Raw genomic sequence first — 24,862 nt, 5'->3', positions numbered from 1 at the left:
TAAAATAATAATTTTTTTAATTCAGGTGCAAAAGTCAAATGAAAATATTACCCTACTGAGTATTGCATATATTTTATGAAAAGTACACAATATATAGGGGTTATATCATATAATATATATATACATACATTTCAAATTAAAATTATTACTATTTTTACGTCCAATTTTGTAACCATTTCACTGGATATAAATTTTTTAAAAAAGTAAATAAAAATATATACTTTTATTATTATTATTTTCTTTTAAAAAAATGATACTCCTTCGGTAGCCAATCTATCTATTTTGTTATTTTAGTTTGTCTATAAGAAATATATTCATTTTTATTTTTAGTAAATGTATTTCTGCTCAAATATAAAAATACATTCACCGTTCATATAATATTATACAAATATCATCAAATAATATCATATATGTTAAGAGTATAATAATATTTATACATATCAATTGTACTATATATTTATATAATATTAATATATTAAAATTTACTTGCAAAAACAAATAAATACATTGGTGATGGACGGAAGAAGTAACAACAATACAATTATACGAAAGAAAGTAAAAATAAATATGGATAGAAAAGAAAATATTATTTATTCTTACTAATTTTTAATAAAAATATATTATTTTTAAACAAAATATTATATTAAAATATTATTTAAACAAAACTCATACATCACTTTATTGTGAATTAATTTCAAACTATAATCAAACAAACTCATTTTATTTATAATATTAAAATATTTATTTCGTTAAAAAATAACAATAACTAAAAATTTTAAGTTTAGTATACAAATAGTTTTTAATCTTTTAAAACAATAGTCAGAAAATTATGAAAATAATTTGTCAACATCAACTATATTATTATTATTATTAATAATTTTCAAAAATAGATTATTTGTTAAATTTTTTACAATATTTATTTTTATATAATAGCATAAGATTATCTATACGGTAGACATGTATTTTTTAGAAATTTATAATTTAAATTTGCTGTAAACTTATTGACAAGATTCAACTCATCGCCTATTCGACGACATTGGAATGTGATTAAACATATTTTTCGCTATCTCTAAGGAACAATTGATCTCGGGTTATTCTACTCGAAAGATTCTCGACATGAATTAATTGGTTTTGCCGATACAGGATATTTATCGGATCCTCGTAAAGCCAAGTCGCAAATTGACTATATATTTACTTGTAGCGAAACAGTGATCTCTTGGAGATCGATGAAATAAACTTTAACTGGTACTTTTTCAAATTATGCTGAAATATTGACAATACATGAAGCTAGTCGAGAATGTGTTTGGTTGAGGTCAATGACTCAACATATTCTGAAAAATTGCGGGTTAATACCTGACGTTAAAATTCCCCCAATTACATTGTATGAAGATAATACAACTTGTATAACACAATTAAAAGTGGGTTACATTAAAGGAGATAGAACGAAACATATTTCACCAAAATTCCTTTTTACTCATGATCTTCAGCAGAATGGTGAAATTATGTGCAGCAAATTCGATACGATAATAATTTAGCGGATATATTAACCAAAGCATTGCCGACGACAACATTTGAAAAACTGGTGAAAAAAATTGGGATGCTCGGTTAAGGGATTTCAAATAATGCTCAGATTAGGAGGAGCGAATCGATACAAGAATAGTGTACTTTTTTTCCTTTACTAGGATTTTTTTGTCCCACAGAGTTAGTAAAATTTTAACGAGACACATTCTCTGTACAAAAGCATTTAAGGGGAGTGTTATACACGTAGCACCTCCGTGGGTGCTATGTATTAGATATGTATGCTTTTCCTTATCTTCTTGTTGAGGTTATCTGCCTATATATGTATGTTTGTTAATCAAAGAAAATAAACACACTCATTTTGCTCTCACCCTGCTCTCCTTATCATTATTACTTTTATATCATTATATACATATACACTAACGCACACACCCAAGATAATATATATATATATACATACATACATTATCTAATATATATTATATTTACCTACTGCATACACCGTATATCTATTTACATATATTATATACACAATATATATAATATATAAAATAGTGATTAGCAGTAGAAATAATTAATATTTTTATTGGCTAATCCTATACCAATATTACTAACATTTTGGATTTATATATATATTATATGTTTGGAAATATTTTAATTTAGGTCAACATTTTATTGTATTAGTACACTACAAAAAAATAATATATTTGTAACGGAATTCCGTCTCTAAAGTTCATGTAGCTAACGTAATTTCATTCATAATTCCGTCTCTAATGTCATTAATAACGGAAAAAATAGATTTAGAGATAAAAAAAATTTGTTACAAAACTGATTTTTTTTTGTAGTGATATTTTGGTTTGTTGAGCATTACTTGTTTTTATTAATGAATTTATCTATTTTTCTTCCTATTAATTTTTTTTTTTTGCTTTGTTTAAATATATGTTTTTGAAATTTTGAGAAAAAAAAAAGAAAAATTAATATTTGGTATTATATTTTTTTTCGAAAAATAAATAGCGCCAAATTAGTAAAAAAAGAAAAAAAAAAGAGTAATTCTTTACACATGTTATACCACTTTGGACTTCTTTTATTTTCTTTAGATTTTATCATAAATTGATTTGAACTTATTTTTTCACAAAACATATTTGTTATAAAATTTTGATTTAATTTCCATTTTTCTCATAAATTAGACTATGATCCGATCCAGTCGGTTAAATATTAAAGGGAGTTGGACTAAGTTAATCATTATTGTAGCATGAAAAATAAAATCTCAATAATAATAATAATAATAATAATAATATCAAAAGTATAATTTCTTCGGGACCCAAAACCCTAACAAGTGAAAAATTGGCTACCCTAAAACCCTAACAATGGAATTTTGGGATAAACTTAGTAGACGTCGACAAATTGTAAATTGAATCACAAATCTCGTCATTCCAACCAAAGTCTTTCTCTCGCTGCTTGAATTCTTCTTCTAGGTTAACCGATTCGACAAAAACCTCACCCAACAGATCGCCATCGCCAAACTTACCTTTATTCACGTGCAGCTTAGCTGCTGGTTCACCTCCAAATATGAAGCATATGTCCAATTCCAGGCTGCCGCTGACGGCGCGGCCACCATACCTGATAATTCCGCCGCTTCCTTCTCCTCCGGTAGGGTTCGTCACATAGCAGTAGACGAAAAGCTTGCCTCTATGGAATAGGATATCCACCATACGCGCTCCCTCCATGTTCATCTCCACAACCGTCCACTGCGAATCTTCTGGCGTACAGACAACCAATAGAGACGGCGTCGAAGCCAAATTTTCCCCACTTCGAAAAAGGATGGCGACGGCAAGGCCGATGGAGTTTGTGGAGAAGACGAGCAAATTCAAAATATATAACATGGCATAAATCCAACCAAAAATAATGCAGTTCATGGTACCCTTGAAAATCTGATGAATCAACGATAGAGAAGGTAGATTCCGAACCTTGCCGGAGAGCGGATTCCATAGCACCGTCGCCAAATCCGAATTGTTGTTATCCCTATCGATTATAAGAAGGAGCCAACCATTGGAAGAGCCGCAGCAGCGCGAATATTGGAATTTCGGACATTTGAAAGTGTATGTTTTCTTCCCATAGAAGCTTTCGAATTTTACTTCGCTCAGGATATGCCTCGGGATGAACCATGGAGGTTCGGAAGGTGCCGCAGGGAGAGTCTTATCGGTTAGAGCCGCATTCCATGCCTTCGATACGGTTCTTAATTTAGCGCGATCGATTGCCCAGAGCTTCTCGAATATTAGCTCTGCAATTTGGTTAGGGAGTCCGGAGATGAGGATGGATTGAGAAGTCGAAGAACTTGACGCCATTGTTAAGGGGTTTTTGTTTTTTCTTGATGCCCAATGTGAAGCTGCTATGAATGATAACTATGATGATGTTAGGTTTGGTTTATGTATTATAATAGGTAGAGAAATTAGGGGATCTTGTTTGAAAAATTAATATTGTGAGTTTGTTAGAATAATGTCATTTTAATATGAAATTAATTAATATCAGTTTAGGGTTGTTTGACAAATTCAAAAGGTTTTAGCTTATTTAAGATCATCTAGGTCAAATAAACTTATCAAAAGTTTTTCTTTCATTTCTAGGTCATCATTTTACTTTTTTTTTCTTTTTTTTTTTTAAATTTTAACAAAAGATTACATATATATATTTATTTATTTTCATATCAATATAATTTATTTTAAAATTATATTTAAATAAAAGTATATCAATATATATATCATTTGATTAGAAAATAAAATTTTATATAATACAAAATTATAAAAAATAAAAAATAAATAAAATTATTATAAATAAATACACATTTTTAAATACACATTGGAGGGGATGGATTTTATTAAACAATTTTTGCCTATTATACCAATTTTAACATTTTATTAAATTTTTATAACATTTTTAAATTTCAATATTTATTTATTTTATTTTTAATTATACGAATAAATATTAATGTATATTGTGTATATATCTAAATTACATTATATATTTTAAGATATTTTAAATTAAAATTTACATTAAATTTAGTTGTAATATTTTCAAAAATTAATATACTCCCTCCGTCCCATTGAAATGTTATTATTTTCCATTTTCGTCTGTCCCAAAATAAGGTTACAATTTCCTAATTTAGTAATTATACTACCTACTTCACATAATAAATACCCTCTCAACTTATAATATATTACACAAATTTCATCACTTTTATATTACACCGTACTAATATGAGTATTTTTGTCTTTTTTACTACAATTCAATATTATACTAATATTTAAAAATCTACGTATAAAAAGTAAACGCTACCTTTGTTGCTGGACGGAGGGAGTATAATATTTTTTTAAAAAAGAAATAATTTTAAATTGATTTAGTTTTAAATAATTGAATTTAATTATAATAATTGATTTTATCAACGAAACATATTTTAAAAAATTAATATAATTTTTATAATTGATTTAGTTTGTATAAATTTTACCATATCTATTGTTATACTTGTATATAAAATTATTATTTTTCTTTATTTTGATTTTAAAAAATATTTACGTTATCTAAAACAAATCACGTTAATTTAGTTTAATAATTAATTTAATTTATATAAGTAGATTTGATTTTGACATGATAAGATAAGATTTGGTCTTTATTATATACTTAATTTATATATGATTTTATGTTATGTTGTTACTATTTATAAGTAAATATGGTTTATCTATATTGGTAATGTTAATAAATATAATGATTAAGTAATGTGGAATTGAAACAGCACGATGAGCTCAGATATATTGTTTTCTTATGAATAATTTAGACCAATTTTGAACGATTATTGAATGTCCACCTGAAGCACGCATATAGGTCATTATGTATATAGTATTTGGTTCTTCCGATACTTTATAATATAGTTTTTGTTTTATTATATTACACAAAGAAATTTTGTGTCATGATTTATGAATAAATTAATCAAATTTTATTAAATATTTTTATTTTTCTTTATTTATATGATATAAGGGGCAAATAGTAAAATTATTCTATTTTTCCCTTCCTCTTCTGCCTAATTAAATACAAAAATACTATTTTCTCTCATGTCGGCTCAATTCCCTCCCATATGAACTAAACACACTATTACAATTTTAATATTCTTTCCCCTCGGTTCGCCTCCCCTCCCTTCTTTTAAAATCCCTCCCCTCCCCTCATTTGAACCAAACAAACCCTAATGGTTTGAGGGTTTAGGAGGAAAGGGGAGGGGAAGGGCTAGAATTCTAAATTTTTTTGTGTTTGGTTCAAGTTTTTTTAGAGGGAAGGGAATTTAATTTGGTTAGATTTTTATTTCCCTCTAATTTGGGGGAATTTGGAGGAGATGATTTTGTTAAATAATTTTTGCCTATTATATCATTTTTAACATTTTATTAAATTTTTTATAATATTATATAAATTTTAAAATATCTATTGTTATACTTATATATAAAATTATTATTTTTCTTTGTTTTGATTTTAATAAATACTTAGGTTATTTAAAACAAATCACATTAATTTAATTCGAATATATTTTAAATAAATTTAATCAAATTTATTTTATAATTAAGTATATATTTTAATTAATTCTGTTTAATGATTTGATTTACTTTAATAATTAATTTAATTTATATAAGTAGATTTGAATTTTATACGAAGACTTGGTTTTTATTATATACTTCATTTATATATGATTTTATGTTATGTTATTATTTATAAGTAAATTATGGTTTATCTATATTGATGATGTTAATAAATACATAATGTATGATTAAGTAAATTATCATTCAATCTCTCATTAGTATTCTATTATCTCATTCCTTCTTTTTCTTATTATTTTTTTTTATAAGTTCAATTTTTGAATTAATTTGCTTCTTTACACCATTTTATAGGTTTTGATGAAATTAAAGAATTGCCTGAAATTGTCACTTTTCTTTTGAACCAAATACACAGAATGTAAAGGTATGTTGAACATTTGTTATCATTTTAGTTTTCACATACATTAATTTGTATTTTTAATGTATTTTTTCCATGTTCGATGTTGTATTATATAATTTTTTTTATTTAATTATATTATTATGAAGTGTTGTTTTTAATAAAAAAAAAAAGAAAAAACGCATCATCATATATATATTTTCTATCAATTTTCTTTCTTTCTTTTATGGTGTGCTTGTAAGAGAACTAACCAAATGTGGTTATATTACGATCGTGATATGAATAGATTGGTTATTATGTATATGGTGTTTGGTTCTTCCGAAGCTTTATAATATAATTTTTGCTTTATTAGATTAGACAGAAATTTTATATCATGCTTTATGAATAAATTAATAAAATTTTATTAAATATTTTTATTTTTCTTTATTTATATAATATAGGGGCAAAATGATAAAATTATTTTATTTTCCTTTTCCTCTCTATCCAACAAAACACAAAAATATTATTCTCTCTCCTCGCCTATCTTTCCTTCCATATGAACCAAACAACCTATTAGAATTTTAATATTGTTTTCCCTCACTTCCCTGTCATCAAATTCCCTTCCCTTTTAAACAGGTGAAGGGATTCGCTACCCTAAACCCAAGCAATGGAATTTGGGCTTAAACACAAAACAGGTTGCAGCATTGCTAAGTGAATTCCAAATCTTGCGATTCCAAACAAAGCCTTTCTCTCGCGGCTTGAATTCTTCAACCGATTCGACGAAAACATCGCCTTCGCCAAACTCACCTTCATTCACGTGCAACTTAGCCTCTCGTTCACCTCCAAATATGAAGCATATGTCCAATTCCAGGCTGCCGCTGACGGCGCGGCCACCATACCTGATAATTCCGCCGCTTCCTTCTCCTCCGGTAGGGTTCGTCACATAGCAGTAGACGAAAAGCTTGCCTCTATGGAATAGGATATCCACCATACGCGCTCCCTCCATGTTCATCTCCACAACCGTCCACTGCGAATCTTCCGGCGTACAGACAACCAATAGAGACTGCGTCGAAACCAAATTTTCCCCACTTCGAAAAAGGATGGAGTCGGTGAAGAAGACTTGCACTTTCGAAATATGTAATCCGGCATAAACCCAAGCTATAATATAGTATCTCGGGACGGACCGGAAAATTTGATGAATCGACATTAGAGAAGGTAGATTCCGAAGCTTGCCGGAGAGTGGATTCCATAGCACCGTCTGCAAATCCACATTCTCGTCACCCCCTTGGCATAGAAGAAGGAGCCAACCATTGGAAGAGCCGCAGATGCGCTTATGTTTGAAATTCGGATATGTGAAAGTGTGTGTTTTCTTCCCATAGAAGGTTTCGAATATTACTTCTATCCGGAAATACCTCGGGATTAACCATGGAGGTTCTGAAGGTGCCATAGGGAGAGTCTTATCAGTTAGAGCCGCGTTCCATGCCTTCGATACGGCTCTTGATTTAGCGCGATCAATTGTCCACAGCTTCTCGAATATTAACTCTGCAATTTCGTTAGGGAGTCCATCGATGAGGATGGATTGAGAAGTCGAAGAACTTGACGCCATTGTTAAGGGTTTTTTTTTTTTTTGATGGCCACTGTGAAGCTGCTTTGAATGTTAGATTTGGTTAATGTATTTATAGCTAGACAACTTTGGGGAATCTTGTTTGAAAAATAAATCTCGCGAGTTTGTTAGGATAATATAATTTAATATGAGATTTTATAATAAGGATTAAATTAATATATCTCTCATATATATAGACGTACCATTAGAATAATTATTATTTTCCTTGTAAACAACTACATAAAATCAATGGTGTGTTTATTTTGGTTGAGTTTGAAAAAAATTGATTTAAATTTGATATTAAAATAATATTTGACGAGATATTTTGTGATTTTTTTGAAAAAAACAAGTTTAAATAATGAAAATTGGACAACTTTGATTAAAGCAGCGTATCACAAATTATGTTCTTTAAAGGTAAGTTAGAGAAAGGAATGAGAATTGATCAATGGAAGGAGTGGCAGCCATTCCTAGTAATTCCGCCTTCTTCTTCTCCGGTAGGGTTCAACAGATTGCTATGGACGAAAAGCTTGATAGACTCTATTGAAGAGGATATCCACCATGCGCACTTCGCCCGTGCTCATCTCCACAACAGTAGTCTCCCGGCGTATAGACAACCAATTGAGAGGCCTTCGGAGTCGACGCTGATAGAGCCCAAAAAAGGGACAACCACGGTGAGGTCAATGGAGTCCGTGGAGAAGACATGCAATTTCGAGATATATTTTCTTGTATGGAGGAAACCTGAAAATATATAATTTTGAGAACCCCGGAAAAACTCGATGAATTGTAAGGTGTGTTTCTTTATGTTGGGTTTGAGAAAATTGGGTTTGGGGCTTATTTGAATTTGTTGAAAATCGACCTAGATTATTTATATTATTAAAATAAATTATATTAGATATAAAAATAATTCCGTTAAATTTACCTTTGTTTAACATTTATTTACAACAAATACCACTATTTTTATTACATTTTCAATAAGGTATTTATTTTTCTTAATATCTCTGTAGACCCCCCAATTGTGCTAATTTTAACGAAGAGAGTAATAAATACGAAGAGTAATAAAAAAGAAAGAAAATGAAATTAATTATGATAGAGAAAAAAGATATAGAAAAAATGCTGGTACTTATGCACAACCATGCATGTGTTTTTGAAGTTGTTGGCTGCTTCTCATAATAACGAAACTAGCATAACACAATATGCACGGTCGTGCATGGCGCTTCGCATTTGGTCAAAACCTATAAACCTATCCTACGAGACGATCTTGCGCCCAATTACACTCCTATATAATATTACAGTAGGTTTCCAAAACTTTATATCAAGAAATGTTGTCCGCTTTGGGCTGAACTCGCACGGATTTGTTTTTGGATATCCTCAAAAATGCCTCGTACTGGAGTTCACTTGGGACCTATAAAGTGTGAAATTTTTTTCATAATTTTCGATGTGGGACTTGGATTTGCACCCCAACAGTATCTTTATCGACATCAATGAGCTTATGATCTTTGAAATTCGGATATGTGAAACTGTGTGTTTTAATTTCCAATCCAAGCTTTTGATTATTATCTCTCTCTTTCTAGAGTTTGAAAACTCATTGTTCAGGGAGGGAGAGTCTTATGAGATCATAGAGCGGCATTCCATGCCTTTGATACGGTTTTTAATTTAGCCCGATCGATTGTCCATAGCTTCTCCAATATTAACTTTTGCAATTTCGTTAGAGAATCCGGAGACGATCGAGGATCGATTGAGAAGAAGTCAAAGAACTTGACGCCATTGTTAAGGGTTTTGAGTGATCACAAAATGTGTTTTTTTTTTGTTAAAATTTATGTGAAATATAAAACATTAATTATTTTTCAAAATTTATATATTTATAAGGATAAGATGAATGTAATTGATATATGTTACACAGTTCAAGAATATTTGCCACAATTAGTGGATTTAGTTTTAGAAAAAATAAATTATCCTATTTTAGTGATATATCTATTGAAGATTTATAAAACATAACTGATATATATATATATATATATTTTTATCATATTGTTTTTAATGAAAATTTAATTATATTAGATAAAAACTTATTCGATCCACACAAATCGATCCAAGCAACCCACCGTGATTATTCATCTTCCATTCCATACTGTGGGACCAAACCAGTTTGTAGATGATTTTTACTTTTTATAAACTCCAATATTCGAACTAAATTAAAAATTAAAATTTAATTTCGAACTTTTGAATTTTTATTTATCCGATAAAAATATAAAAACGTATTTAACTTGATAATAATAATCATAATAATAAAGATAACAATAATGTCAAAAGTATCTTCTTCTTCGGGAAGAAGCAGCAACTCTAAACCCTAACCATGGAATTTGGGCTTAAACAGAATAGACGTTGAAAAATTGTCAAGTAAATTCCAAATCTTGCGATTCCAAACAGCTGGCGACTTGAATTCTGCGTTTAGGTTAACCGATTCGACCAAAAGGTCGCCCAACAAATCGCCTTCGTCAAACTCACCTTCCTTCACCTGCAGCTTAGCCTTCGGCACACCTCCACATATGAAGCATATGTCCAATTCCAGACTTCCGCTGACGGCGCGGTCATCATACCTGAAAATTCCGCCGTTTCTTTCTCCTCCGGTAGGGTTCATCACATAGCTGTAGACAAAAAGCTTACCTCTATGGAATAGGATATCCACCATGCGCGCGTCCTCCATCTTCATCTCCACAACCGTCCACTGCGAGTCTTCCGGCGTACAGACAGCCAATAGAGACGCCGTCGAAACCAACTCTTTCCCTTTTTCAAAAAGAATGGCGACAGCGAGGTCGATGGAGTTGGTGGAGAAGACGAGCAATTTCGAGATATATAATGTGGGATACTCGCGGCCTGGAAAAACTTGATGAATCGAGTATAGAGAAGGTATGTACCGAAGCTTGCCGGAGAGCGGATTCCATAGCACCGTCTGCATATCTTCGTTCTTGTGATCCCTTTCGCGCATAAGATGGAGCCAACCATTGGAAGAGCCGCAGCAGCGCCATGATTGGAAGTTCGGATATGTGAAAAAATTCGGATATGTGAAACCGTATCTTTTCTTCCCATCGAAGCTTTGAAATATTACTCTTCTCTGGATATTCAACGGGATGAACCATGGCGGTTCGGAAGGTACGGTAGGGAGAGTCTTATCGGTTAGAGCAGCGTTCCATGCCTTGGATACGGATCTTAATCTAGCTCGATCGATTGTCCATAGCTTCTCGAATATTAACTCTACAACTTCGTTAGGAAGTCTGGAGATGAGAACAGATTGAGAAGTTGAAGAACTTGACGCCATTGTCAAGTGGTTTTGAATGATTACTATGACAGATGTTAAATTAGGTTAACATATTTGTAGAGAAATTAAGGGGAAAAAATTTTGTTTGAAAAATAAATTTAAAATTTAAAATATCTTAAGTTATTAATCCATTATAATCTCTTAGATTTTTATTTTAGATAATATTTGTTTCTGAAATATTTTAATTTTCGTCAATGTATTTTGGTTTGTTGGGTTGCTTGTTTTTATTAATTAATTTATCTAAATTTCTTCTTATTTTTAAAAATTGGACTTCTTTATTTTGTTTAGATTTTATCATAATTTGATTTGATTTTACTACAAAATTTTGGATATTCGAATCTTAAAGATCTAGAACTCCTTGACCAGTTCTATGTTCTGTAATTTTGATTTAATTTGTACTTAGTTTTGATTTAATTTGTATTTTATCCGATTCAGGCCGTTAAATAGTTAAATATTGAAGGAAGTTGGGGTAAGTTAATTTGCCGATACGATTAAAATTATTATTGTAGCATGAAGAAAAAAAAACATTTATTTTAATAATAATAATAATAATAATAAATAATAATGTCAACAGTATCTTCTTCTTCAAGAAGCAACCCTAAACCCTAACAGGTGAAGGGATTCGCTACCCTAAACCCTAACAATGGAATTTGGGCATAAACATAACAAACGTTGAAATCTTGCTAAGTGAATTCCAAATCTTGCGATTCCAAACAAAGCCTTTCTCTCGCGGCTTGAATTCTGCTTCAAGGTTAACCGATTCGACAAAAACCTCGCCCAACAAATCACCATCGCCAAACTCGCCGTCGTTAACGGCCAGCTTAGCCTTCAGTTCACTTCCAAATACAAAGCATATGTCCAATTCCAGGCGGCCGCTGCTGCTGACAGCGCGACCACCACTTCTGCTAACTCCGCCACTTTCTTCTTCTCCGGTAGGGTTCATCACATAGACAAAGCTGTAAACGAAAAGCTTGCCTCCATGAAAAAGGATATCCACCGTGCACAATCCCTTCTTGTTCATCTCTACAACCGTCCACTGCGACTCTTCCGGCGTACAGACAACCAATAGAGACGACCCTGAAATTAAGCTTTCCCTTTTCCGAAAAAGTATGGCCACGGCGAAGTCGATTCCATGGGGGGAGAAGACGAGAAATTTCGAGATATATAATGTGGCAAATTCAAAATCTGAAAAAAAGCTTTTCTGATGAATTTCAGATAGAGAAGGTAAATTCCGAACCTTGCCGGAGAGCGGATTCCATAGCATCATTTCAATATCTTTCCCATCATATTTCTCACGACTGTTGTAGAGAAGGAGCCAACCCTTGGAAGAGCCGTAGCAACCCGACTCGGCGGCCACTATCGGATATTTGAAAATGTGTTTTTTCCCACCGATGCTTTCAAATACTATTTTCCTGAAACTTTTATACTCTCTTGAATAGTCCAACAAATTTCGGGTAATTATTCGCCATGGAGGCTCGGAAGCTGCCGGAGGGAGAGTCTTATCAGTTAGAGGGGCGTTCCATGCCTTGGATACGGATCTTAATTTAGCGCGATTGATTGTCCAGAGCTTCTCGAATATTAGCTCTGCAATTTCGTTAGGAAGTCCATCGATGAGGATGGAATGAGAAGTCGAAGAACTTGACGCCATTGTTCAGGTGTTTTGAATGATCACTGTGAGGGAGTATGTTAGATATAGAAATCGTGAGCTTTGGGAGAAGTGGACGGACAGAGTCTTTCGGACTGATTCAAATTTTTAGTATAAAATTCAAAATTTATAAAATTTTCAATTTAAGCTAATTTGAAAATCCAAAAAATTCGAACTAAAATTAAATTTGAATTTAGTTTAGATAAACTTTCAGATTTGGAATATCGTACTAGCGAATAGGGTGTATATAGTGTGTTAATATACATATATTATATACTTTTTTCTAAAGAGGGACGAAAATGACACAATGAAACTATTATTTTAAAAATGAGGGATTATTTTTTAATATTTATGAAAACCATACTTATAACCAAAAATTTATCTAAAATATAGAAGTATAAGTAATTAATTATAACGACAAGATTTACTCCCTTAGTCAAACTAGAAAGTATACATATTTCTATTTAATATTTCATTTTTTTCCACAAATACATTTACTTTACATCACATATTACCTTTACCAAAAAAAAAAAAAAAAAACAAGGGTAAAAATATAATTATAGTACTTTTATCTGCGCCAAAAGTAAGTGTTCACGGACCGAGGAAGTATTAATTAAAACATGCTACACTACACAATTAAGAATAGTAAGTTTTATTTATATTTATTATTATATAAAATTTTATTTTTACAAAATAATATATATATATTTATATACTTTTATTTGTGTTTAATTTTAAAACTAAATAATTTTAATATAAATATAAATATATAAGAAATAAATAATAATTCAAAATTCAGCATGAATACCATGTTGAATGCATAAATCAGCATTTTCGGGATTAAATCCATCCTTTAATCTCATATCTCATTTAATATCTGATGACAAAACTTTCATATAAAAATAAACATGTAATTTCATAAAAAAATCAACTCTGTTGAAATAAAATACAATCTCAGATTTTTTTTTAAAAAAAATTGAATTATTATTCGTAATAAAATAAAAGCTTAATAAAAATAAACCTAAAACAATTAAATTTAATATAAAAAAATAACAATAATAATAATAATTGTAATGTAAATAAAAACTCTTTTCTTGATGGGATGGGATAGGATAGTCTAAACCCTAAAATTGTAGTTTTGGCATAAACCACCCAACATCAACACCACCTTCGGTCTCAAAACTTGAACGCAAAACATTGTAATTCCATATTATCCCTTTCTCTTTCTCTCTCAAGTTGAATCCACCTTCTAGAAGCATCGACAACGTGAACATATCGTCGTTTCCGTTTCGAAAATCATCTCCGGCGAAGTAACCGCCGTTCAAGGCCGACATAGCCTTCATTTGACTTCCAAATGTGAAGTATATGTCGTCGCCGGAAACCCCAAATTTCTCATAATCATTCACTCTTACCGCCACCGCCTCACTCGTTCCTCCGATGAATATCGCCTGCCGGCCGACGCTCCCGAGCTTTTCCGGCAATAAAAAACCACCGGCGCCGCTGACATTAACCTTAAACACCTCAAATCCGGTCAACCGATAGCGCCGCTGCCGCGAAAGCTCCGTCTCAAAACCTATCACGGCGCTCACCACCAGAATTTCACCTCCGGTCGCCGCCGCCGCCACTAACCGGTCCGGATATACAGCTTGAACCATATCTTTAACCTCTCCATATCTAATTTCTGGAGCTGCTCCATACGCCATGGTCACCTGCTCCACTTCCACTCTGCCGCCGTTAACCAGGCGGACGGTGCGGCCGCCATTCCTAATAACTCTGTCGCTTCCTTCTTGTCCGGCAGGGTTCTGCAAATTGCAGTAGACGAAAAGCTTGCCTCTATGGAAGAAGATATCCACCATACGCGCATCGCCAGTGTTCATCTCCACAGCCGTCCACTGCGAATCATCCGGCCTAGAGACGATCAATTGACAGGACTTCGGAATAAAGCGCGCCGGAGCTTTAAAAAAGACAGCCACGGCGAGGTCAATGGAGTCGGTGGAGAAAACTAGAACTTTCGAGATATAATTTCTGGCATTAATGGCGATCTTCCAAAAGATGTTGTGGAACCGCTGGAAACATTCAATCGAACATAGCGAGGGCAGATTCCGAACCTTGCCGGAGAGCGGATTCCATAGCATCATCTGCAAATCCTTATAATCGATACATTCGTCGCCGCAGAGAAGGAGCCAACCCTTGGAAGAGCCGCAGAAACCCCAATCTCCGGTCATCGGAAATATGAATCTGTGTGTCTTCCCACCGAAGCTTTCAAATTTTACAATTTTCCTAGGGCTTGGACACTCTCTTGCGATAGAATATTTTTCTTCAATCATTCGCCATGGAGGTTCGGAAGCTGCCGGAGGGAGAGTCTTATCGGTTAGAGCGGCCTTCCATGCCTTGGATACTGATCTTAATTTAGCGCGATCGATTGTCCATAGCTTCTCGAATATTAGCTCTGCAATTTCGTTAGGAAGTCCATCGATGAGGATCGATTGAGAACTTGACGCCATTGTTAATACGATGTTTTGAATTGATCATCACGATGGAGTTATATAAACATACATTAGGAAATATATCTTGTTTGAAAAGTAAGTCTTAAAGCTGTGCTTCTTTTTGGATTAAATTTGAAGATTTGAGTTTTTCTTTTTAAATAATATTTAATATAAAATTTAATTAGAGAAAAAATATATTTATTTGTTATGACTCATTGCAATTATTGTTTGTTGCCTTTGCCTAGTCATCTATTTAATGACTCATCATGTTGTAATGTATGTATAAATGTCTATTTTGTGAAATAAAAGATTACAAACAATTGATCTCTGTTCACGTATTCTTTCTTTTTTACTTTATCTCTCTAAATATATATATATACACACACGTATATTATTGTTGTTTTTGTTATATTATTCGGAATGTTGCAAAATTTTTGGTAAGTATTTATTTTCTGCAAAATTTGAATGTTCTCCACATACAGCTTCGAGCAGACATTCAATTCCTCCATGTTTAATTGCTCGAGCTGCTCCGTACAACATAGTCACCTGCTCCACTTCCACCGCTAACCAGGCCGACCGTTTGGCGGTCATTTCTGATAACTCTGTCGACATTTTCTTTCAAGGTAGGGTTCTGCAAATTACAGTAAACGAAAAGCTTGCCTCTATGGAATAGAATATCCATTATACACCCTTCGTCGTTGTTCATCTCCACAACCGTCCTCTGCAACTCCTGCGGCATAGAGATGATCAATTGGCAGGAAGAAGGGATATATTTTGCCGGACCTTTCAAAACGATGGCCACTGCAAGGTCAATGGAGTCGGTAGAGAAGATTAGAACTTTTCATATATAGTTTCTGGCATTAATGACTTCCATCAAAGAGCGTTTGATACGCGGCCGGAGAAACTCAATCGACCATAGCGAAGGTAGATTCCGAACCTTGCCGGAGAGCGGATTCCATAGCACCATCTTCAAATCTTTTTTGCTGCCGCAGAAAAGGATCCAACCCTTGGAAGAGCCTCAGAAACCCCAACTTCCGGCCATCGGAAATATGAATTTGTGTATATTCCCATCAAAGCTTTTAAATGTAACAATTTTCTGGCGACTTCGACAGTCTATTGACTCCCACCACTTATCTCCAACGCTTCGCCATGGAGGTTCGGAAGCTGGCGGAGGGAGTTTTATCAGTTAGAGCAGCTTTCCATGCCTTCGATACGGTTCTTAAATTAGCGCAATCAATTGTCCACAGCTTCGTCCATATTAGCTCTGCAATTTCATTAGGAAGTCCATCGATGAGGATGGGTTTGGATTGAGAAGTCGAAGAACTCGATGCCATTGATGAGAATTGTTTTGAACGAACCTATAAGGATGTTAGGGCAATGTATATATAGCGATAAATTAGGGGGAATCTTGTAAGAAAAATAAATCTTGTTAAGTTGTTAGAGTGATGTAATTTTTAAATGAAATCTTATCCATGCTTACTAGATTACATTTAATATTTCTCGAATCTCTTCCTCCAAAACAAACCATATCTACAGCATATTTTTTATTTAATATATTATAAAATAAATAAATAAATTTTCATTGAAACATTCAAACGTTAATACTTCATGAAGAAATATATTGGTAATTTTAGCGTAATTGGATTTATCCTAGACCAATGAATATTGGAATTAAGTGAACTTCGGGATGAGATGCGTGGAGTGTGTAGTGTGTACTCGAAGAAGCTAATTTCGATATGATTTTGACAAGTAACACAAATTCTAAGACAGATTGTTGATACGGCTTTAGTCAGGGGCATGACTAAGCCCGCGGTCTACAAATCTGAAAGTTCCATAATTAAATTTATGGACATAATGTAATAGCTAACTTACTCATGGCCATGACTAAATGGTACAAGCTATTATGGAATTTTCCTGAAATTTTAATTTCAAAATTGTGTTTATTTATGAATTGACCTGTCTAATAATATTTAAATTATGAATTCAAACTTTTGTTTATTTTGAATTCAAATTAATATTTGAATTCAAAGAACATGCTCAGCTTCATTTTAAAATTGAAATTGAAATTGAACTATTGTGTCCAATTTGAATGAAAGTTAATTATGATCTTTAAATAGGTGGGTTGGTCCTATTTGCAGAACATATTGATTGATATAATCGTGTTTTATCACTGCAATAAATTATAGTCATCATACTTATTTTATTTTCTAGATTCACCTTGTCTGGATATTTTATACCAGAATTCGATATTGAACTTTGTATTATCCCAATACGAAATTTGTGTAACCCTGGCTAGAAACTGGGTCAAAACATCGTATTCGAAAAATGAGCTCATCACTATATAGAGTTATATCGGTTATTCTGGATGTTAACCCAATAAAATCCCCAACAAAATATAAAAATAAATTGATGACAATTCAATAGACAAGTAGATGAACCAACGGTGTGGATTCGTCGTCCTTATTTGGTTTTAAGAAGGGGTCCCAAGAAACACAATTCAATTCAGTGCAAGTGGCAATATAAAAGTAAATACCTAACCAACATTGCATTATTATTGAATGACTTACAAGTTCTTGGGTCAAGCTCACAAAGAAAAATCATACTAATAGTGTTTGCAAATACTACACTGCAATATTATTATCCTGTGTCTGTGTGTGTGCTTGAAGATTTCTGGAAATGGCGTATTATGCTGCTCTTGTTTCTCTTGTGCACTTACTCTATGAAACAGTCCATCGTGATCGATACCCAAACTTCCATCTTGGTAGGCAGCCAATCATAAAATCACTCTTCGAAAAATTCAGCCTTCTAGAAGCAATATTGGAGGATTACTCATCCAAAGGCGACGAAGCTAATGACCGTGTCGAAGCACGTATAAGAGATGTGGCGTATCGAGCACAGGATGTTATTGAATCCGAGATCTCGAATCAGATTGAACCAGATGGGATAGACCATGAGTCATATGCTTTTATTAATCAATATGCTGTGGATGAATTGGAGGAGGTGGATCAAGACTTGAACTTTGTTATTGAAGATACAATGGCGATGAAGGAAAGACAATTAGGTATCGGAAGTTTTAAATCAACAGAGTATTATTCTGCAACTGGTGTGTTGAAACAAATGCTCGGAAGAAACACCATGGTGGGATTCGATGAGCAGCTGACCACCATAAAAGATGAGCTTTGTGGACATTCATCACAACTTCAAATCATCCCGATTGCGGGCATGGGTGGAATAGGTAAGACCACTCTGGGTAGACATACCTTTAACGACGCGCTTATTGTATATCACTTTGATATTCGTGGGTGGGTAACCGTGTCTCAAGATTATAACGCGACCAAAGTTCTTCAAAGTATCCTAAACTCCATGGGTATTGCATATGATCCAATGCGCGTAGAGGATGAAAAATTTTTAAAGGAGCTTATATATAAGTCTTTGAAAGGTCATAGGTACCTCATTGTAATAGATGATTTGTGGAGTACGGAAGTTTGGGATGATTTGAAGCATATATTTCCGAATGACTCTAATGGTAGTCGTATCTTGTTAACCACTAGATTAATAGATGTGGCCCGTTACGCCGGTAACTCTTCTTTTCTTCATGAGATGCAATTCCTAAATGTGAATTCAAGTTGGATTTTACTTAGGAAGAAGGTGTTTGTACAAGATCATTGTCCTCCGGAATTGGAGGATATTGGAATGGTTATAGCAAGTAAATGTCGAGGACTTCCACTTGCAATAGTTGTGATTGCTGGCATACTTTCACAAGTCCGGAATCCACAACATTGGAATATGGTAGCAAGGAATGTGGGCTCGTTCTTGAGTGAATCGGGCGATGAACACTTGTCCAATATTCTATCTCTTAGCTATAATCACTTGTCTCATTCACTAAAAGCTTGCTTTCTATACATGGGAAGTTTCCCGGAGGACTATGAAATCAATGTCCGCGGACTTACCAGGCTGTGGGTTGCGGAGGGGTTCTTGAAATTGTCTGATGGATCGAAAACATTGGAGCAAGTGGCCGAGGAATGCCTAGAGGATCTTGTTAAAAGAAATCTTGTTATTATCACAAAGAAAAGGGGAAATGGCCGATTCAAGCAGTGTGTTGTGCACGACATCTTGAGAGATTTCTGTCAACAAAGAGCTGTAAGAGAGTGTTTCTTTCATGGACTCCAATGGTTAAATTGTTTCCGTACGTATGAGAAGGCTTCAAGCTCCTCGACTTCTTGCATGCCATGGGAAGCATTTGGCACTCGTAAACATGTTCGAACAATCCTGTGGTTTAGCAAACGAAACCTTGAAAATACACATGTTTTGGAATCGCGCAGGTTCAGACTGTTGAAAATATTAGATGCAGCCGATGCAGAGCTTCTGTCTGTCCCACGTTTCTTGGATATGATACATCTCAAATACCTCACTCTGCGATTCGATTGTGTCAAAAATGACTCCTATCTTCCAATATTCAGGCTTCCGAATCTTGAAGCCTTAAACTTATATTTTACTTCGATCCACGAAATTGTAGTGCCATATGAAATTTGGAAGATGCGGCGACTAAGGCATCTTATAATTGGTCCGGCGATGGTATTGCTGCCTATTCCAGTGTTTAGTGGCAGCCCTTTCCAAAGACTAGAACATCTGCAAACACTTGAGATGGTAAGGAATTTCGAATTCTCTAATAAGGTGATTGAAATGATTCCCAACATTAGAAAACTGAAGCTTTTTTATGGTGGATTGGACACCATTCATTCTTGGGAGCATTACTCCCTCGACAATCTCTTCCATCTGGTTCAACTTGAGGAGCTGAAAATCAGGTTTAATGTCTTCAGGGATCGAATTTCTCGCACCTTTTGGAGGAGTTTTGTGCTCCTACAGAATCTTAATAAGTTATCTTTGTCTGGTAGCTGTCTCCAATGGGAAGAACTGACAGCCATGGGTTCCCTTCCGAGTCTGCAAGTGCTCAAGCTCGAATGGAATTCATTTGTTGGAGAAACATGGGAACCAATAGAAGGGGAATTTTTGCAGCTCAAGTTCTTGTTCTTAAAGCAATTAAATCTCAAGCACTGGAGAGCAGACAACACACACTTCCCACGCCTTCAACACCTCTATATTCAGGAGTGCCCCCTCCTAAAGGAGATTCCCATCGAAATTGGGGATATTCCAACTCTTGAATCCATTACTGTTCTTATTTCTTGGATTGCAGGATATTCGGCGAAGCTTATTCTAGAAGAACAACGGAGACAGGGAAACGATGTGCTTCAAGTGCATGTTCGCAATTGGGGTTAGTTGGAGTGGACGCCGTCTCAATGACCTAATTTGTGAATAATTAGGTATGAGTTATGAACTATATCTAACATTTTCTAATGATCTGCTTCTAATGTTAGGAATGTTCACTGCATTATTCTGTGATGGAATGGGACAGAGTTGTATTTTTCTCTAACATACACCATTGTTTTGCTTTGCTCATAGAAGATGTATTTGAAATATGGTTACATATATTGATATATACTTTCACAAAAATTATCATATATACTCTAGATAAATATAGTTTGAAAGATAAATAGAATAAGTTATGAAAAATTACCCCATGCTTACCATTCAAATAATTAGTTCGTTATTAGACAAATCCATAAAAAAAATTTAATTTAAAATAATGTGAAAAATATACATATATTTGATATATACTTTCACAAATAAATATTCAAATAATTACTTCATTGAAGAATTGCGCAGATAATCAGTAATCTATTAGAAATTATTGTCAATGTTGAAATAATACCATTGCAAAATAAATTCTTCAGATCATCCAACTCATGAAAATAAAAATCAAATCAAATAAACATAGCTTGTGCTCCTAGTTGTTGGGGAAAAACAGGAAAGATGAAAATATATATATATATATATATCAGATTTGATAGCAATCCTTACTTGGGTAGGTTTTGTTAGATAATCTAAATGACCACTCACATATAAAAGCTTATGTCATCTAACATGCTATCGGAGCAAGTTTCATATGTTGTTGTCTACGAGCAAGTTTCGTCTGTTAGCGTTTATCATCTTGCATACTAAGTAAATGATGCGTACTAACTGCTTAATTTTTTAGATGAGACGGTCATTTACATTGTCTAACAGACTTACAACAAATAACTACGTGAAGATAACAATACAAGAAAACATTCAAGATGATGAAGATCGTCCATAGAAGTTGGAAGAAGAAATCACATATTGCTCTTAATTCTCTTCCAACACTAGTCATCCCAATAAACTCCAAATTAATTTTGCAGTAGCTGCAGCATCCGAACTTCAATCGCGAACGTCGACTTGAAGCTTGTTGTTATCGTAACTCCGTTGATCATTCAGAATTTCGATGGCTGAATTCCCCGCTCGCTGGCTGAACTGCACTTTTATTGACTTAAGAGTTGGAATATCCCCAAAGTTCAGAGGGATCTCCTCCAGCTCACTGCACTCCATGATTCTGAGGTGTTCGAGTCGAGGAAAATGGTCGCGATCTGCTTTCCATTGCACGAGATCTAAGCTTTCCATGAGAAGGAACCTGAGCTTAAGGAACTGATCGTCTTTAGGTTCCCACTCTTCTCCCACCAGCGCGTCCTTTCTCAGCCGAAGAACTTCTAGAAGCTTAAGCGAACCAACTGTGGTCAGCTCCTCCCATGGAAGTCGACAACCTTGTAGAGACAGCTTTGTAAGATTCTGAGGAAACACAAAACTGCTCTGGAAGGAATCAATGTACGAAGAATGCGCTGCATCGAATACAATATTCAGCTTCTCAAGTCGGAGAAGACTGACTAGATTTTCGAGGCAGTACTGTTTCCATATGCCACTGGCTTCTGCACCCCGGCAACTTAATTTTAATTTTCTGATGTTGGGAATCATCCGTGTTGCTTCGTTGGTGAATTCGAAATTTTCAACAGTCTCCAGTGTCTGGAGGTGTTCGAGTTTTTGGAGAGGGATATCGCCGCGTGAAGGGGCAGGCGGTAAGGTGACTCTGTCGATTATAACGTGCCTTAGTTGCGTCATCGTCCAGATTTCAGATGGCAACGAGACCGACGCGGATTGTGGGGCGTGAATATTTATGGTTTGAAGATTCTGAAATTTCGATATTGATGGAGGGAGGCTTCTCTTTTTCCGGGTGGCGAGTCGCAGCGCGAGGTACTTGAGATGAAGCATCCACGAAACTGTAAGCGGGGCGACCGGAGTTTCTATATCAGCTACATCGAGGATTCTCAACAGCTTAACTCTGCTCCAATCCAAACCATGAACATTCGAATCGGTTGTTTTGCAAAACCAGCAAACTGACCGGACATATCTGCCGTCATCATGTTCCCACGGCATAATAGGAGAATGCGGATCTAGAATGACGCGACGTGCTTTCTCAACTCCACTTGAATTAGTCCGGTCTTTGTCGTGAAAGAAACACTCGGAGGCTCCTTTCTGTTGGCATAAATCTCTCAACCGATCGTGTAACACACAAGTCTTGAATTGGCCATTGGCGCTCCTCTTCATGACCATCACAAGACTTCTTTTCACAAGATCGTCTAAATATTCCTCCCCGACTTTCTCCAAGCTTTTAGCGCCGTTAGCAGATTTCAAGAACCCCTCGGCTATCCACAACCTGATGAGCTTTGGGATACTGATTTCATAATCTTCCGGGAAGCTTCCCATGAGTAGAAAGCACGCCTTTAATCGAGAAGGCAAGTGATTATAACTCAAGGATAATATGTCCAATACACGTTCGTCATCTTTACTCAAAACAGAGTCCACATTCCTCGCAATCTTTTCCCAGTTTCCTGGCGTCGTATCACCAGAAAGAATTCCGGCAATAACAACAAGCGCAAGCGGAAGTCCTCCACATCTACTCGCAATAGACCTGCCGGTATTAACCAGTTCAAGAGGACAGTCTCCTTCTCCAAACACCTTCCTTCGAAGCAAATCCCAACTCGACTCCGGGCTTAGGGAATGCATTTCGTGAAGAAAGTTAGGAATATCAGGGTACTCCGCGACATTTTTTAACCGAGTGGTTAAAAGTATCCGACTGCCGGTGTTCTCCGAAGGGAATATATGCTTCAAATCATCCCAAACTTTTTTGTTCCAAACATCGTCTATTACAACGAAGAATTTCTGGCCTGTCAAATACTTGTATATCTGAACCTTCAATGCTGTTTCCTTTCTCCTCCTCTTCTTCTCCAACTCTTCTCTCCGCCTTCGCCGCTTCTTCTCGATTTCAGCTTTTTTCCTTAGTCGCTTCTCCATTTCTTCCACTTCCTTCTTCAGCTTATCGTCTCCTGTTTCTAACATCTTTTTTAATTGCTCGTACAAAGCGAATGTTTCCTCTGTTTCGACTTCATTTTCATCTTTTTCTTCACTGTCTCCCATGGTGTCATTCTCCTCTTCAGGCAATTCATCTATTTTTGTGATACCTAAAGATTTGGCTACGTTTAGAAGAACTCTGATCACATCGTAATCTTGAGATATTGTTACCCATGCCCGACGGCTGAATACACAAACAATGTAAGCATCTTCATAGGTGTTTCTAGCCAAAGATGTCTTTCCTATCCCACCCATACCTGCAATGGATATGCCTTGGAGTTGGGTCGATTCACCACAGACCTCTGCTCGAACTGCGTTCAGGTAATCTTCAAATCCCACCATTGTGTTTTTTCCTGTTTCGAGCTTTTGTTCCGAAGAAACGTAGTCTGCGTGCAGATCTTCTCGCGCCTGGCTTTCTTTTATTGCTTTCACATCTTCTGCAATTGAATCCACTTCTTGCCCCACTTTCTGCAACTCGTCGTCTTCCTCGCATCTATTTTTGGTAGTAAACCCTGATTTTGCGTCGATCTGCTCTATGATTTGGGATTCGAGAATATCCTGCGCTTTATATGCTGCAACTCTGATTCGTCTTTCCAGACGATCTGCAATTTGATCGCCTTTGGAGGAATAATCCTGTAATAATTCGAAAAGAAGGATGGATTTTTGGAGGAGGGATGTGAGGGTGGTTTTGTGGGTTTCGTGGAGAAGATTTGGATCTCGACTGCGATGCAAGATATCGTTGAGTAATTCTACAAGCGAAGCAATAGCTGCATAAGACGCCATTGAAGCTGGTTTCTTTTTCTTCCAAGGGCACAAACACAGAAGTAAGGTCAAACAGAAAAATAATTACGACCCTGTGCTTTGTAAAAAGACATCGATCGATCTTTACAAAGACTGTTGGCCAGTGTTAGACTTGTTGCTTTTGGAGTCGTGGTTGGACAGTCTGTCCAATGTACTTTTTTATTAGTTACTCTTCCGTCCACAGACAAAAAATAAAAAATAAAAAATAAAAATAAAAATAAAAATATATAGTG

General features: G+C 34.6%; 2 protein-coding genes across 2 annotated transcripts; one reads left to right on the top strand and one right to left on the bottom strand.

The window, feature by feature from the left end:
• The first annotated feature begins 18,083 nt into the window (after window positions 1-18,083).
• On the top strand, window positions 18,084-21,008 carry LOC127243233 (putative late blight resistance protein homolog R1B-16). Its single transcript, XM_051263145.1, has 2 exons — window positions 18,084-20,317; window positions 20,408-21,008. Exons 1-2 carry the CDS (start codon window positions 18,189-18,191, stop codon window positions 20,787-20,789), a joined length of 2,511 nt encoding a protein of 836 aa, XP_051119102.1. The 5' UTR covers window positions 18,084-18,188; the 3' UTR covers window positions 20,790-21,008.
• Window positions 21,009-21,561: 553 nt separating this feature from the next.
• LOC127243232 (late blight resistance protein R1-A-like) lies at window positions 21,562-24,725 on the bottom strand. Its single transcript, XM_051263144.1, has 2 exons — window positions 24,086-24,725; window positions 21,562-23,938 (listed from the first exon to the last, which is right to left on the bottom strand). Exons 1-2 carry the CDS (start codon window positions 24,609-24,611, stop codon window positions 21,807-21,809), a joined length of 2,658 nt encoding a protein of 885 aa, XP_051119101.1. The 5' UTR covers window positions 24,612-24,725; the 3' UTR covers window positions 21,562-21,806.
• Window positions 24,726-24,862: the final 137 nt, after the last annotated feature.

The sequence above is a fragment of the Andrographis paniculata genome, unplaced genomic scaffold, assembly GCF_009805555.1.
Source record: "Andrographis paniculata isolate CXL003 unplaced genomic scaffold, ASM980555v1 Contig95END, whole genome shotgun sequence".
NCBI lineage: Eukaryota > Viridiplantae > Streptophyta > Magnoliopsida > Lamiales > Acanthaceae > Andrographis > Andrographis paniculata.
This window is presented reverse-complemented; position numbering and strand designations above follow the sequence as displayed.